The sequence below is a fragment of the Nansenia antarctica genome (assembly GCF_963989245.1).
Source record: "Nansenia antarctica genome assembly, chromosome: 5".
Classification (NCBI taxonomy): domain Eukaryota; kingdom Metazoa; phylum Chordata; class Actinopteri; order Argentiniformes; family Microstomatidae; genus Nansenia; species Nansenia antarctica.
The window spans coordinates 62,893,805-62,911,304 of NC_137690.1; the positions used below are offsets into that span (position 1 = coordinate 62,893,805).

Below are 17,500 nucleotides of genomic sequence, written 5' to 3' on the forward strand. Positions count from 1 at the left end.
GGAAAGAAAGAGAAGAACGTGATCCAACCGGCTGCCAGTGGCGGGGTGTTCCACAGGCAAGTCGTCTCAAGTGTGTGTTGTGTGTGTGTGTGTGTGTGTGTGTGTGTGTGTGTGTGTGTGTGTGTGTGTGTGTGTGTGTGTGTGTGTGAGAGAGAGAGAGAGACGTGCGTGTTATTTGTTGGAGGTTGCTTTGGATAAAGGTGTCTGCTAAATGCCAAAAATGAAAAAAAACAAATCAAAATAATTATGTGTGTGTGTGTGTGTGTGTGTGTGTGTGTGTGTGTGTCTGTGTGTGTGAGAGAGAGACGTGCGTGTTATTTGTTGGAGGTTGCTTTGGATAAAGGTGTCTGCTAAATGCCAAAAATGAAAAAAAACAAATCAAAATAATTATGTGTGTGTGTGTGTGTGTGTGTACGTGTGTACGTGTGTGTGTGTGTGTGTGTGTGTGTGTGTGTGTGTGTGTGTGTGGAGGTCGATGTGGGTGTCTGTGTACAGTAGCTGTGCACCTGTCTGGAGTGAAAAACAAAAACAGGCACAGCCACATTCTCATTCTCCGGCTCCCAAAGGGGCGTCACGAGCAGCTGCCTCGGTCGTCTGCTACATACAGACATTTCCAGAAATGAACATTCTGGGAACATCGCCCAGAGAGGCAGAGACGTTGAAGGATGCCCTGCGGTGACACTTCTCGGTGACAGCTCTACGGCTCTCTAATATAGGCCCGGTCTCCCTCTGTGGCAGTGGGAAGCACAGTTCAACCCCCCCTTTCCCCCCCAGTGAGTACAGCATCCCGTTCTGGGTTACTGCTGTGGTTGTCAACTCCAGGTCTCTCTCTGCGGGAGGTTAGTGACAGGGGTTTAGTGATATTCAGTGAGGGCCGTGTATGGCGCTGGGCACGAGGGGGGAGAGAGCCTGCTCTGCTTCTGTCTGCGTGTCAGAGAGGGAATCATCCAGAACAGGAAGCAAGCTCTCAGGAATTTCCAAGTGAGGTCATCAGAACAGCTAGCGAGTGTGTGTGTGTGTGTGAGAGAGAGAGAGAGAGAGAGAATTGGTGAAAAAAAACAGCAAAATAAAATAATCATATGATACATCTTATGATAGAAAGGCAATAATCCAATCATTTATTCATTAATTATTCTGCTCTCCACTCGCTCAAGTGGGCCTATTCCATTGGTGTGTGTGTGTGTGTGTGTGTGTGTCTGAGAGAGCAGTGTGGGCACACTCTCTCTCTCTCTCTCTCTCTCTCTCTCTCTCTCTCTCTCTCTCTCTCAAGAGTGTGAGTCTGTGGTTCCGCATGGCCTCTCTGTCTCTGGGAGTGTGTGAGTTAAATAATGCCCCCTTTCACTGTGTGGCCCTCGCCAGAGTACAGATGCCCATTGAGGGCTGTAAGACGGGACAGGGCAGGGCAGAGAGGGACACACCCTGCTCTTTTGTGGCTGTTTTTGTTGGCCGATGTCAACCCTGACCCAACACACAGGCTGCCTTGAGTCCGATGAGCTCAACTTAACATCCCTGAGCTTGACATAACCTAACATTCTAGCGCAACTTTGTAACGTCTGCAACAACTAAAGAGTAAAAATGTACTCTTTAATGAAGAGAGAGATGGATAGAGATGCTATTATTTGGCATTTTATTGGTCAGCTGATTTGCGGGCGGGGGGGGGGGGGGGGGTCATCTTGTGCTATAATGCCCAACATGTGACCTTCACTTCTGATAGGCCCATAGACGCTCCTCTTCCTGAGTAGCCCTGATCACATGGTCTCGTTTGACCTCAAAGGCCTACAGGGTTGCAATCAAGGAGAAGTGGGCATCATCACTTTATAAAACGAGACCGAGAGAATGATGCATGGAGGAGTCTTAGCGTCTCTTTCTTTTTTTACGAGTGTCACAGCCTTACCCACATCCACAGGCGGGCGTGGTGACCCAGTAGCGATTACAGAGCGGAAGTGGCGGGTACCCGCTCGAACCACAATGTCTGACGGCGCCCCCTCCCTTCCAGTTCAGCCCTGATCTGTTTCTACCACCGTCATCCTCCTGACCGCCACCTCCTCCCTAGAGGAAAACGTGACGAGGAAAAAAGAAAACTCTGCATCCAGTCATCCAGAGCGTGGCTATGATGTCACGATACCGGCTGTATTTATAGTGCACACGTGGGAGGGGCATGAAACCACATGAGTGAGGCGTGGCTGATATAGAAAGTATGACATCACTGTTGTTCTAGTGATATTCATAGCACAGAGAGAGAGAGAGAGAGAGAGAGAGAGAGAGAGAGAGAGAGAGAGAGAGAGAGAGAGAGGGGAAAGGAAAGAGAGCAGGAGAGAGGAACGTACTAAAGAGGAGAGAGACAACATAAAAAGCGAAACAGGGAGAAGCATCAGAGCCTGACGGAGCTCTGTGTTTGTATGTGTGTGTGTGTGTGTGTGTGTGTGTGTGTGTGTGTGTGTGTGTGTGTGTGTGTGTGTGAGATTAAACTGTAACCAGGAAACAAGCAACAAAGACGGAAAAAGACCTGGGTAATCTACTTGAGAGTAAATAGAGTCTGCACAGCACTTTATCCTCCTCCATCACTCTCACTCTCTCTCTCTCTCTCTCTCTCTCTCTCTGTCTCAGCCCTTCCTCTCTGTTTTGCCCCCTCTCTCACTGCGCCGCTCCCAGAGTCTCTCATCAACCCAATGTTTATTTATGCGCAGGCAGGTTATGCAAAAGTGGCAGGGTTATCCAGGAGTGTTCTGTCATTGCATCACTTGGGACGTGGCAAACTGAATCGCTCTAGGAAAACACATGCCCAGAAGAAACTACTGTCGGGCGCATGATATGGCGGAGCGGAGAAGAGAACCACATTGATGTGCGATGATGTTGTCGCTCTGCTAGCATGGCATGTTTCATGTGCTTGAGAACAAAGTGTACAAGACTCTCACAGGCCCCTCTTGTCTTTCCCATTGTAGAGAGACAGAGAGAGTTTTTTTTTTTGTGTTATGCTCTTGCAAAGTAGTAAACTAGTACCCTCAAGCTGTTGACAAAGGCATGGGTGAGGGGGGTTATGTTATGTAACGGTCTTAGTGGTTTGTCTGTGACCTTTCACCTCTATTGCTGTCAAGACTAGCAAGCTGGAGTAAGACTGATGTGATGAATTACCCTTAAACTGAGAAGTGAAGTTACCTCCTAGTTCAGGCTAATTGCATACAAACGGAAGCCTGTACTAAAGACAAACCCAGTCATTGTGAAATAGTTCTGAAGGTCAACCAAACCCCCCGGCTGTTTCTAGTTCACCTGCAGCCGCCACCACCACCACCCCCACCACGGTCGACAGAACTGGACAAACAAGTTCTATAACCGCAGCGCAGCGCATGCCCACTTCCTTGAGCGATCGACAACAGGTCGATTCACCCACGGTGTCACCTGTCATGCCATTGTCAACCTCTGGCCCCCTAATGTTGACAGCATTGCTCCTGGGGTTAATCATTACAGTAACGGTTCAGACAGACAGTCACACTGATCAACAAGTAACAAGTAAATGGCCACACCCCTACAGGCCATGTTTAGCATCCATATCTAAGTGACAATCATGAGGGTCATCTAAAAGTGTGACATCATTCATCATTCATGAACCTATGACAGTGTATGGTGTCCCCCCCAGAGCCAGCGGAGAGATCGGGTCTCACACTCTCCACATTCCTGAGCTGATTCTGCTCCCGTGACAACAAGTCGCCCTTGCTCCTTATGTGTCATGGCAACCCTTTCTGTCTCTTGCACACGCACACGCACACGCACACGCACACGCACACACACACACACACACACACACACACACACACACGCACACACAAACTGGAGTCCGCCCGTGCCGTTGCTGATGGTAGAAAGTGTGAGGTCTACAATTGATTCAAGTCATTTGGGGGGAAGCTCACAGGGATCTGTGGCAACATGCAGTGAAATATTAGACCCGTCGGAGTCTAGAGTCAGAGTACACACTCAATGCAAATAGACTTCTCTAATAGAACAAAGACAATGTGTGTACTCTCCACCATGACTGGCATTTAACAACACACTGTGACAAGTGTGTGCAAGAAAGTGTGTGTTTAAACATGACTGTTATATACTCAACCAACCCAAAAGACTTCTAAGGAACGGCCGTGACTGGTGAATGCACCGGTGTTCTGTTTCGACCTTAAAATGAGTGCATGAGACTGAATAGCTCCCAAAATGGCTTTGCGCCATCAAAGGCTACTAAAGCTTCGGTGGCTTTGTGGAGGATCATTCAAGCAAGTTTCCTGTCTTGTAGGAGTGAACAGCCTTGTCCTTTGGAGGGAAATAGCTCATGAGGGTTATGTGTTTGTTGAGGGATTAATGTGGGAATGTGTGACTGTAGTTGAGAGGCGCAGGCTGTGACTGGTCGCTGGGACACCGTGTTGTTCATGTCCAGTGTAAAACAGCTGACTCAGGATAGCGCTCTGTACGCCAACTGGTCAAGAGGGCAAAACAAAGGGGGTTCCTACCTACATCAAACTGTCTGTCATAATATGTTTACATAATATGTTTATATATGAAATATGTGTACCACTTTGCCATGATGACACCTACTGTGAAGTAGGCCAGTAGGCAGTCTTGAAAAGCTACAATGTGACTGTGTCCCACTTGCTAATGAGAAAAAGAAATCTAGCAACTACGTCATCTCGAGAGACATAAGAGCCTCCGAAATTGCTCACTTAGGAGCAATTTCAATGAACCATACGGGCCTAGAGACTGTGGCTTTTCAAAGCCCGACCACAATCTATTATCAGGATGTATGTGTCACTGGTGAAATGGGCCATGGGGGGTCAGGATAGACTGTAGTGAACTGGGTGACGTTTGAAAACAAGTGCACCCACACAGTGCTAGGAAAAGATGGCAATGTAACTGTTCAGCAAGTGGATAACACACAAGTGTTCTGCAATGTTGTTGAGGAGGACATCTCTCGTTTATCTTCTAATGTCATGCATGCAGTAAAAGCAGACCAACTACTGGTTTCTGGTGACACAAAAACCCTTCAGAGGCACTTAAATGTAATTACCTTGTTGCAATAAAGCATCCAAACCTCGTACAGTCTTTCATTAGATGCCATATTCTGGTGGACTTCCACAGCATAAGCTGTCTTGTGTACAGAGGTCAATTATCCGGATTCTTCATTTTTTGGAGCAGCCCCCCCCCCCCCAAATTAAACGATCTCTATTTTCCAAACGATACGATTAATGATGTGGCAGTTCGTTGACGGATAAGGACTTCTTAAAGCATTATTTCATCGTGAATTATGGATTCCCAGATGACTTGGATCGTGGCTCGCGTTTCCTGCTGAGTTCTCCACATCCAGGCGGGTGGATCGCACTTCGCCCCTCTTACTTAGGCGTCACTCTGTCCCCTCCTGTAAGAATGACAATCCACACATACAACACAAGTTAAGTAAGCACATTCATTGCAATACACAAAGCTGAATGTTTTAGACGTTTAGCACGCCTGTAGAACTATCGTGACGTTAGAATTATAAGGTTCTATCTCCATTTTTGTCAAAATTGAGTTTTTTTCTTCTTTATTTTTTACATAATCTGATCCATTAGGTGTTTGTTAATGCCTGTGTGGTGTTATTTTTTTTTAAATGTTGACATTTTTGAGTTATTAATTCATAAAATACAAAGGTTCCATCTCACAAAACATAATGGAATGTAAAAACTTTGACGCTCAATATCTCTGAACGACCCTAAACGGAGATAGAACCTTATCATTCTAAGCTCACGAATTGCTGACAAGAAATGGATCACTCGGTCAGTGCTGCCTGCTGCTAATAAATAATAACAAAAGAACACATGACATTTATATTAAAAACAATACTACATGACACTATGTCAATCTCAAACCCTTCTCACTCAATTTCTGTTCAATTAGATCCCCTCCTTTGCTTCTCAATACGTGATCAGACATCATTCACTGCTCCTGGCAGCCTAACCCAACCCACCCCCAACTAGTGTTAGCTAGCTTAGCTATCCGACTTGATAAGAGCTAGTTAAGATATTTCTTGTGACTGATCTGCAATATTTCAAACTACTGTCTGTCCACCAGAACTAGGTGTCTAAGTGAACGATGGCTGGGCTGAGTCGTTGGGTCGTTGTTCCTTACCTGATCTGATGTGTCAAAGTCAAAACGATCAGAGGTTTTCCTCTCCCCCAATCTCATGTGACACATACGTGGATCTGCTTCACCCACAGCCGGCCAAGCCATGCAAATGACAACTACTCAGGTCAGTTCGTTTCACAAACAAGCATGCATTTTGATTTTTAGACGCCAAAGTGACCAAAAATTTAAAAAGTATTGTTGCAACTGTACAAGGGGTCAGCTAGGGAAACACAACACATGACGCTCAGGCGAACTCATCCGATGGCGAAACTGGGGCTGGATATCCTATTTCAAATTAAAAGTCTTATAATAATCCTTTTCAAGTGTTGATACCACAACAATTAATCAAATGACTTGTTAAGTTTATTAATCAAAAGTGCAGGCAACTGGTGACTGTGACAGTGTATCAGGTGATTATTGTCAGGTAAAAATAAAAGTGCACTGGAATGTTAGTTTTATTTTGACGGGTAAACGAGGTATTTTTCCCTGTGGGTGCTCATTTGACAGTGACACTTTTATGCTGTCAACCTACAGTAACAAAGAGCAGATTATATGAGTGGAGGGGGCTGTTGTTTGCATAACATTGATTCAAGGAGAGCGCATACATATCTATTGTGGAGGCAAGACGACTATATAATTTGTTTCTGGGGCTGCAAAGTTTGCGACATTGCAATATTCCTTTACGTTGCCGATGTGGAGCTCATGGGTCATTACGCGTTTGTAGTGGTCCGAACGCGCTTTTCGCGAATTTGATCGATCCCCATCTGGAGAGTACACGATGTTTTACAAACGATATTAAGTAATTCTATTAAGTGTAATAAAATGTGTTTGGCAGCTTTAGTTATTTTGTAGATTTTGACAAATGTATCTTTTAATCGTCTGTCTGCTCAGGGACATCGCTGGTCGCTCCAGTTGATAAACCAATCAGAATTCGAGTACGGCTTCATTAGGACCCCGAAATGTAAACACTGGGGCTGTGTTCGAAATGGCATACTAGCATACTGCATACTCAATGAGTATACTGCATACTGCCTACTAAATTCATAATAAGTATGCCAGCCGACCGTTTACACTGCAGTATGAATACTGTATCCCAGTATGCATTTCGCACCGGCCGACAGGGGGGATTTTAAATCCTAAATGTTTAACCTCCATTGGCTAAAAGCTGTAATTTGGGCTCTAATATATACTTTATACATATTACACACTATCGATAATAAATCAGGGTTAATGTGATGAGTTGTGGCTAAAGACTACACTTTATAAATGCATCACTGTTAGGCACATAGAAAGACTAGAGGGCACACTCCCTAAAACAGCGGTACTAGCCTAGGCTATATGGGGAGAGGCATTTTTATCTTTCATCTTCTGTGATTTGAGTCAATCATAATCTTAAATCAACTCAGCACCAGTCATCTATTCAAGAAGAAGACCTTGCCTTGATCCAATTGGCTGATGCATGATGTAATGAATGGGAAAGATCAGAAGGAATTCACAAACTGAGAAAAGGATTACCACAGGGTCATCCCTATGTTCCCCGGGTCCTATGTTCCTTAGCTCCCTCCCGAAAAAGGGTCCTGTGTTCCCCGCTCCCTAAGGTTCCCCGCTCCCGAAAAAGGGTCCTATGTTCCCCGCTCAAAAAGGGTCCCTCCCTCTGTCTATGTGTGTGTGTAAAAATATACCACAGCAATATCCAATGCAGATATTGTGGTCGGAAACATGAGAGAAAAAAACACTTTGCTACAGTCTGCAAAGCATGTGGTTGGCTAAGAAAAACAGGGTCCTGGCAATGGAAAATGCTGTAGAAGAGTCAGAAAGTGATGGAGATATGCTATGCATAAGAATTTAGCTAAGCTATACAAAATAGTCAATAGTAATCTTTTGAGACATCAACTGACTTCCGGAGTCATTCTACAGATGTGACACACAGCGCATTCTAATCTATCAGAACATTAGGATTCTGACAAAGAAACATTTTCCCTTCTGGTTCAACAGCTGTTTCATGAACTGTATTTTCTTTTCTTTTTTTAAGATGATACATACACAAAAACAATGGCAGTTGTTTTACAAATTGAACATATGAATATATTTATAACACATCTATAAGGCTCATACAGAAAGATATTATGTTTGATATTGACTGAAAACCACATTAAAAAGGTATTTCATACACATAATCACATATAATTCAGCATTTTCAGAAACAGCACACAGGTTTAATTAATACAATACATGGACCCTTCCATTCATGTATTACTAAGAGGCAGTGTAAGGTAGGTTGGTCACAAAGCACAGTATGGTAGTTTTGTTCTTATCTTGGAGCACGGGATTTCACTGGTAATAAGGCTAGGGAGATAATAACCCCTATCACAGACGTAAAAACATCATTCCCACCCACTCTTCAACCCTCACACAACACTCACATCTTCATATCCCACCCAAGTACCATGATATATTAATCCCTCCCCTAATACCTTATTTACCCCTTCACAGTCTAATAACGCTAGATTTCACATTACAGTTTGTAGATATGATGATGTGCACAGGGAGTGCACGCATACGAGTCCAGTGCTTGGTCTTCCACTGACAAGAAGGGCCTGTCCTGCTAAGTCACTGTCACTGATGATCACAATTATTGTTTGGCAACACAGAGATCCTCGTTGAACGATCCGGGCAGAGCAGCTCCTTGATACAGCACTCCATTAGTCACCCTGCATACTTATATCAGAGTTTCTTTTTTTTTTAAACAAATATCAAACCTACAAAACGAGTACAAAGGCTCAAAGTGGTGGGTTAAAAATAAAATCAAAGCACAGTAGAAAGGTTTGGGCTCACTGCTTGATTGTCTTGAGTTAGGCTTTGTTGTCAGGTTTCAGAGATTTGGGGGAGTGGTTAGGAGAAGTCCCACATCCCATCTGCGGGGTCGACAAGGGGGTGTGTGGGGGCATGACAGGAGGGGGTGGGGGGGCAGGACACGGGCAATTCCTCTGGGCTAGAGAGCGGCACAGCGGGGTACATAAGACTGAGGAAGGAGTCCCGGCTTTGCCTCTTCACCTGTCGTGAAATACGTTCAAACAGCGTTAGTCCATAATCCTTAGTCACCCATAGTCCCTTTTAGTCACCCATAATCCCTGTTAGTCACCCATAATCCCTGTCATAATCCCTGTCATAATCCCTGTCAATCACCCATAATCCCTGTCAGTCACCCATAATCCCTGTCAGTCACCCATAATGACTGTCATAATCCCTGTCATAATCCCTGTCAGTCACCCATAATGCCTGTCATAATCCCTGTCATAATCCCTGTCAGTCACCCATAATCCCTGTTAGTCACCCATAATCCCTGTCAGTCACCCATAATCCCTGTCAATCACCCATAATCCCTGTTAGCCACCCATAATGATATAATAACAAATAAAGCATTCCCACTCCAAAACACAACATTCTGACAGAATCCCTCAACACAAAATCACAAAGCACTATGCCATGCTCCAAATAGACTAAAACAATGAGGACAAAAACCTGACTAACAACACACAAGAAATAGGGACAGAGGTATGATGAGACCCACCTGTTTGAAGAAGGCATGGGTCAACAGTGTGGATGCGGAGGGTCTATGTAACACAACAACAAGACAAACATTTCACACAGCGCAGGAATATCAGACTACACAATTGCTTCAAACCTCTCTCTCTACAGTAGATGACCTACACATCATGTCACATCTCTTGGACAACCAACAGAAGTACAGACCAAAAATAATTGAGTAACATTCATTCCTTATGACACACAAAAGAACACAGGACAGATGCGTGTGTGTGTGTGTGTTCGAACCTGCGTTCGGGCTGCTGCTGCAGGCACAGCTGAACCAGGTTGTGGAGTGTGGCAGAGTGGTTTTTGGGCGCAGGGCTCTGGGGTCTCTCTGCTGTGGCGGTGCGGGTGAGGCTGCCTGTGGCCACGCTCTCTCCGATGCCAGAGTCCACCCCGGAGCGGGACACCTTCAGCCCCCCCAGCTCCCCCAGGGGGAAGGGAGCCACATCCAGCAGACAGCAGTGTGACCCCCGCAGCTTCTGGAGGAGCATCTGAGCAAGGGAAAGATGTAGAGAGAGAATATGTAAAGACCACATAGTGTATGATCGTAGCACTAGTGTATGACAACAATTGTACTCTAATAATAATAATAATAATAATAATAATCTCAAAGAGCATATAATAAAATATAAAAAATATGAAGATGCGCCTGCTTTAAAAACTTGAATAATAAATAAATAATAAATACATATTAAATGAATAATAATAAATGTGATAATACCTGAGTGGGTGGCATGTCCTGGAAAGGCACCCGGCCACTGACCAGCTCACAGACCACAATCCCCAGGCTGTAGATGTCAGACTTCACTCCGTAGCCATGGAGATCCTGGAGGGGGACCAGAGAGAAGGAGACAATGAGAGATCTGTGTCGGTGCCAGGGGTGTGTTGTGCTGAGGGTGCACATTTTCAGCACCAGGTCACATTTTGTTTGTGTATCAGCATTAATTTTTTAAACATGTGCTTGAGATGTAGCTTAATAGCTCAGAGTGTCTAGTTCTGTGTGTGTGTGTGTGTGTGTGTGTGTGTGTGTGTGTGTGTGTGTGTGTGTGTATGTGTGTTACGAGTGTGTGTGTGTGTGTGTGTGGTGTGTGGCTGCTTGCCCCAGTTGTGATATGAGATTCAGTTGTGATATGAGATACGTCTGACCTGTCTGAGCAGCTCCGGGCTGAGCCAGGGCAGCAAAGCAGGGCTGTGGTGGGGCATGTCGAACACAGCCCTCACCCTCTTCCCCTCCCGCGTCATACTGTAAACACTGTGCAACCCTGAGAGGTAGACACGGCCCTCGCCAGACAGCAGGATATGACTGGCCTTCACGCCCCTGAAGAAGAGAGGGGAATAGAGGGAGGTAATAAATAAATAGAGGTGGGAGAAGAGAGGAGGAGGAGGAGAGGAGGAGGAGGAGAAAAAGAGTTCCTCTTGCAAACACCATATTCACTTTGTTGTCTCTAGACACTTTGTTGTCTCTAGAGAGACTGGTCGTCTCTCCTTTGTTCTGCTGCAGCCTCTCCGCCTCACCTGTGTACGTAACCCATTTGGTGCATGTACTCCAGAGCCTTCAGGACCCCGTGGAGGAGGTACGCGATCAGAGACTCACTCATTCCGTCCGGGAAGTACGTCCTCAGTAGGGTGTCTGCTGAGCCTGAGGAGAAAGAGAGAGAGAGGACAAAAATTCAAGGACAAACGATGGCAACAATGAGTGCAGTAGTACTAGTGATGACCAGAGGAGGGCGCCACACTGCTAAATACAATACCGTGAGTGTATACAATCACCCTTTGAGAATGGTAAATACCTCAATTGTGGTTTATGTAATGCTTAGTAATCCATCCTAGAGAGAGGAGTGTGAAATGTCACCATATCAGCCAAGTCATTGAAGGATCGGGGGTGGTGGTGGTGGGGCAACAAACACATAGCCGTAACGGACTAACAAACACATAGGCCTAACGGACTAACAAACACATAGCCATGAGAGGCGTATAGGTAGGAGCGGGTGGGAAAAGGTGAGTGGAACCAGAGAGAGCAGAGACTCACCGTAGCTCATGAGTGGTGTGAGGACCCAGAGCTGACAGCAGGAGCTAAACACCAGGCGTGAGGTCAGCAGGTTCGGGTGGCGGAACACTTTGGAGAGCAACACTTCATTCTGGAGACCAGGGAAAGGGTGGGGTGGGGGGGGGGGGTCACATTGAACAATTCTTGCACCAGTCATACCACGACCTCCCATACAACGCCATGATTTCTACATCTATCTGGCTGAGCCATCGGGGGAAACTCAGATCTCAAATGTGCTTTGGGGCGACGCGGTGTGTGAAAGTAACAACGTGTAAAAAGGTTTGTCAGGGTGTCTGGGAGTGTGATAGGGGCACACAGTGGCCCGTAATCACTCACCATTAGCTGCAGCAGCTCTTCCTCAGTGCACTCATCCAGGTTCGTGTGCTTGACTGCCACCAGCTGGCCGGAGGGAGTGTGGCGCGCCATGCTCACCTGGCTCATGTTATTGAATCCCTTCCCTGAAACCACAGTTTTGGTGGGACGGTCAATACTTAAGTATGGAGGTTACGAATCAATATCATGCGTGTGTGACCTCTCTGTATCTATCAAAAGATATGTATGAAAAATAATATCTACTGCTACTGCCTTCGCTTGATTGGAACCAAGTAGATTTGTGAACAAAGGGAGTCTCACCCAGCTCTGACAGCAGCTGATAGTGGGAGGGGTCGGCAGAGAGGGCTGTGATGTCATCGCCGCCCATGGCCCCTGTGACAGTGCATTCTGAGACATTGGAGCTCTGTGAAGTATGAAAAGATACAAACAAACTCACGCCAACCACCACATTTCTGTTTGTTTATAAAAGCCTGTTGGGCTGTAAACATTAACATATAGTCAGTGCGTTCAAACTAGTTGTGTCGTAATAATGTCCTCCAATGAAATATACTGGTTTTTACATACTGTAGATGAGGAAGCAGAATGAGACAGCTATGAATGAATTTGCCTTTGAGCCAGAGAGGTCAAAGTATGTTTTTCTGTTGTGGTGAAGTACCAGTGGTTGCCAGAGGAAGGCACTGTGGCATTGAGTTGGACAGAGGGTGATGCTGGCTGGCTCACTGGGCATTTGTGGTTGACAGTACATTGGGGAGGGGAGGAAGGGGGGGCTGTGGTCAGATAGCTTGCAGGGAGAGTTGACGACGCAGCATCTTTAACGTGGCTGTCAGCTATGATTGCTTTGATATGGTAAAAGCCATCCATTCCACAGATAGGGCTCTAAACTGTCCAGTCCTGGGCTGGTCAGATTATAAGAGTGGTGTTTCACTGCTTTGAGTTGATGCTGAGGGGGACCCAGCACTTTACTGACCAGGTATTGGTGGCTGGCTTCTTCATATTGGTCCTCTATGCTGATTGCCTGGACCTGGGAGTGGGAGATGCAGGAGCAGTCCTGGGAGAGAGGGGATGAGGGGTGAGACGTGCCCCCAGGGAGAGGGGGAGGAACAGTGAAGGGAGGGAGGTGGTGAGGAGCGACTCGTCCACAAATGAGACAAGAGAGCCAGCACAAGGATATGAGGACAGCATTGGGAGATACTTAAAAAAAAAAAAGTGAAAGCCAATGTGGGAATCTTGAAAAGACATTGGATCTGGTGGTGCATATTGAGGATGACAGACAGACGACAGATGCTGAATCAGTGTATGCATGCCCATTGGGTGACTGACAGATAGTGAATAATGGATAACAGCCCTTCTGCAAAAGATGATGAGAAATATGCATTCATAATTATTACCCATACATTCATAATTATTACCCATACAACTCAAATGATGGGTTATTTTCACTTATGTGGCCAAAGTGATAAAAGGAATACTATGTATTATCCCGACTGACAATAAATATAAGAGTTCCTCTAAATAGAACAACACGCACATGAAAGAGGAACACGACCCGCCCGCTCTTCCTATAATAACTGGATGAATAAATAACACCATAACATTACACACCGTCCAAACCATGCTGACGAGGAATTAGGCTATGATCCTTACCAAGAAAGACATGGAGTCCTTTTTGCGGTGGCAGCGCTTCTGCACGCGAGGGCATTTATCCGTTCCGTTACACGCGCTGTAAAAGGAGAGCGACAGGGGAAAAGCAAAGGCATCAATTGTAACACGAGCCCACGGTGGGGGTCCCCAGAGACACAGCATCCCCGCGGCTTGGCTTGGACCATGCACTCCAGTTTACCTGACTGCACTCTGGACACTTCAGATTCCACTGCATCGATCCGTAGGCTACTTCATCAGTCCGTAACAAAAGCGCTGCACCAACTGTTCTTGAAAAAGAAAAAGAAAAAAGAAAACACAAAAAAAACAGTGATGATATTTGGATGCTGAAGAAAAAATAATAATAGATAGATAATAGATAGATAATAATATAAATAATACCGAGGTGTCCTATTTTCTCTACACATCAACAGATTGCCTTTAGGCTACTATATGATCTGCGAATTATTACATTACATGTTAGTTATTAGGCTATAGTCGCAAATCTGAAGGCATGGTCCATCGTTTGAATAATCAGATGTCGTTTGGCACAGCATGAATGGGAAGGAGAGTTTGAGGGCAGAGAGATACGCACATTATGCCGTGACTGTTATTGTTCTATACGATATAGCCAGATTAGCCACCATACAGTATGAATTAGCCTATTTTATACGAATCAATCTAAACCTTTGTCTTCTTTTGCCTGAATATCATACATATATAATATAAAGCCTATTTACAGCTTATGATTACCATAAGCCAGGGAGTTGAACGAGACCTGACCAAATCAAATGGACCTAATCAGCAGCAATACGAGACTTACAGTCCATGTTCAAGAGTATAGCCAGGCTAAACTACGACAACACATACAACGCTTAATTAAACGACATGAAACCCAGACTCAGAACTTAAACAATGTTTTCAGGTTTAATAATTCAACGATAAAAACAACAACTTTCCAAACGTTGCAGATCACTTACCTTTGTTTTGACAAAATGACTTTCCCCACGTGTAATCGAGCAATAGATACACTCGCCTGTCAAACAAGTTGTTGGAACTACAACCGAATGCAGAAGTTAAGTGTACATCTTGTAATCACAGCTTGCAACATAACATACCTTTCTACACCATCTACGTTCCGCTCCCCTCCCAGCTGGTTTGACGTAATGACGTAATGACGTAAACATGTTGAAAATGCACGTGATAAAAGTCTGGATCTTCATCTAACATGTTTACATTTTCACTGGTAGGTAGGTACATATGCTATCTATTGATGAAGTATAGTTAGTTGTCCTCATTATTAATCAGCTTAAGTCGGACAGTGTTTATAGTATAGACAAAATTAATGAATTATGTTTAGAGAAATTCGTGAGACTTTTAATTTGGCACAAGAGATCGGCTCGTAATATATGCGTCATCCGTTTTCTCCAAGCGCATTTGAGTGACGTCGTTGTAACCAACAGCTTCCATCAAGTGTGCCCCAAAAGTCCCTCCCTCATCATCTCCCCTCATTGTTTGAGATTTAGAATTTACGGGGACCACATGTTTCCAGGGATTAGTCCAAGGTGTATAAAAAATATTTTCGAAAGGTAGGCAATGTGTTACATTTCTGTTATAATGAATGAGTCTTTATGGCAGCATCGCTGTTATGGCTTGCGAAAGATAGATCACGGATGTTGCTTTAGCTTAGCCAGCTAGCTTGTCAGATGTCATCATCATTCATCATCGGGTTTAACATGTAACAATCTCAACACATTTCACGTCTTATGCCTAAAAGGCTTCAGGGCTTTATATGAAATTGTGAATGCGAATGTCATGATGGTTGTTGAATGCTTTGCGCTCAAATGGGATTCGTTGTGATGAGATGAGAGGCTCATTTGGCACTTTCTGGGTTTGATTTGTGTTGTGCGTTTCAATGAATCATGTGAATCAGATCTGCCCTGCTCTAGTCCAGTTGTGGCCGACTTTTGCTTCATTTATTACAATTTTAAGCGGATTATTCTTCTCATTTAGATACATCATGCCATTTTTTATTTGACATTTTGAAGGAAAAGGATGTCTACTGAGCTTCTTTGGGGGATTTATGCCACAACTGTTTTTCTTTTTTCATCAGTTGTGTTGTTTATGATGGACAGTCTGTTGTCCGTGAAAGCGCCAATCCGCGTCGCCCTCTTGAGAAAAAGCAACAAATAATGTCGCAAGTTGGATAGGATATTTCAGGGAGACAAGCACCACATTATTAACAACAATGCAAACACATTTCTAGAAAGATTGTGACGTTTACTGCGCATGACCTCGAATCACCTGAAACAAGCCTATGCAAAGTCCCTTATTGGTGACTGTACTCATCATGGGGAGAGTCAGAACTAGTTTGTTCAGTCTTTGGTATGTGGACCTAGGTGGGACTCTGGTATCACATGCCTCCTCTCCTGACCCAAACAGTCACGTGCAGACAGTGCAGACATGTCCAATGTTCCTCTCCCCTGATGAGTTTGAAGAGGATTGGCCTGGTGTTAGAACTATGGTGGAGGCACTCTCCAGCCATGCTTGCCCCAATCCAATGAGGAGAAGTGCACAGTTTCACAGTTTCTCTGGGTGAAGCTGACTGTTGCATTGTTGTGAATGTGCTCAGAGTTCTCTCCAGCACAAAACCTACTATTTATTCATGTAAAAAGCTAAAAACAAACAAGAAAACCATGTTGACATTAGTGACGGAGCCAAGTTGGCAAGGTGGTGCAGTAGTGCCCCCTCCTTTATTTGGGGAGAACCCTGAATGTTCTCTTCTGCATCTGGTTGACTGACTCATAAGCACATGTATGAGTATCAGCCCTGAAAATAAAAAGAAGAAGAAGAAGAATGAATGAGACAAATAGACATCTTATTCATGTGTAATCATAAATCCCCTGAGGGTGAGTGTGCACTAGGCCCATATGCTGTGATGTTATCACTTGGCAAACAGTTCAGAACCAGTTGTAGGTCTACAGTCTGAGCTGCTGTTCTGCTGAGGGATTCTCTCTCTCTCTCTCTCTCTCTCTCTCTCTCTCTCTCTCTCTCTCTCTCTCTCTCTCTCTGACCTCTCTCTCTGACCTCTCTCTCTCTCTCTCTCTCTGACCTCTCTCTCTGACCTCTCTCTCTCTCTCTGACCTCTCTCTCTCTCTGACCTCTCTCTGATTATGACTGTGATTAGGCTGACAGGTAAAAAAACATGTGTTCATTCACCGGGAGAGAGATGTTGTGAGTTAGGTTGCAAAGGACGTAGGCTACATACAAATTCCCACTGCCTGCTTCAACCTCCTTGAAATTGACAATTCAGCACAGGCTTCAGTGCCTCAGCTCCAACTCAAGATCCCAAATGCGAGAACTTAAGCCCTCACAGCCCGTCTTTCCATGGGAACCGACCCCTTTAAGAACTCCCATCCTGTCTCGTCCTCTGTTGAGGCCTTGCCACAGTCTCTCGTGTCAAACAACAGGAAGTAGGAGGGTCTCTCTTTTCCCCCTCCTCTAAAATGCTAGCCTATGTGGCGCTGTCTGTATATGAAAACTAGGGATGTCAAAGTTAAGATGTTGTTTCCTGCAATAAAATAAAAATAGCCAGAACACAGAGGGAAACAGACCCTGAAGCAGTGCGCCAACCCAGGACCGATGCTCAGAGGGGCAGTAGTGTTTGTCTTCTGTGTCCCACTTCATCACGATTTGATATAGGCCTCTATTAGTTCTCGTTAGGCCCGTCGTCCATGTGTCCCATCCCTA

At 45.0% G+C, this 17,500-nt stretch overlaps 2 protein-coding genes across 3 annotated transcripts in view; both read right to left on the minus strand.

Annotated features, from left to right (window-relative positions):
* Nucleotides 1–6,327, minus strand: part of nbeal1 (neurobeachin-like 1) — a 45,941-nt gene extending 39,614 nt beyond the window's left edge. For both annotated transcript variants that reach the window (XM_080532450.1, XM_080532449.1), the window contains exons 1-2: nt 6,145–6,327; nt 5,048–5,395 (exon numbers count right to left, since the gene is read on the minus strand). In XM_080532450.1, the coding sequence (XP_080388576.1) occupies nt 5,048–5,098 (51 nt within the window). In that variant the 5' untranslated portion in view covers nt 5,099–5,395; nt 6,145–6,327. The remainder of the gene's footprint in view (nt 1–5,047; nt 5,396–6,144) is intronic.
* A 2,706-nt stretch (nt 6,328–9,033) lies between these two features.
* Nucleotides 9,034–13,811, minus strand: stradb (STE20 related adaptor beta; the record flags this gene model as incomplete). Its single annotated transcript, XM_080531815.1, is given in 12 exon segments — nt 9,034–9,195; nt 9,713–9,755; nt 9,976–10,223; nt 10,454–10,558; nt 10,879–11,050; nt 11,248–11,371; nt 11,762–11,870; nt 12,116–12,237; nt 12,413–12,515; nt 13,080–13,160; nt 13,757–13,781; nt 13,783–13,811. Coding segments are annotated over 12 exon segments (1,323 nt in total).
* Nucleotides 13,812–17,500: the final 3,689 nt, after the last annotated feature.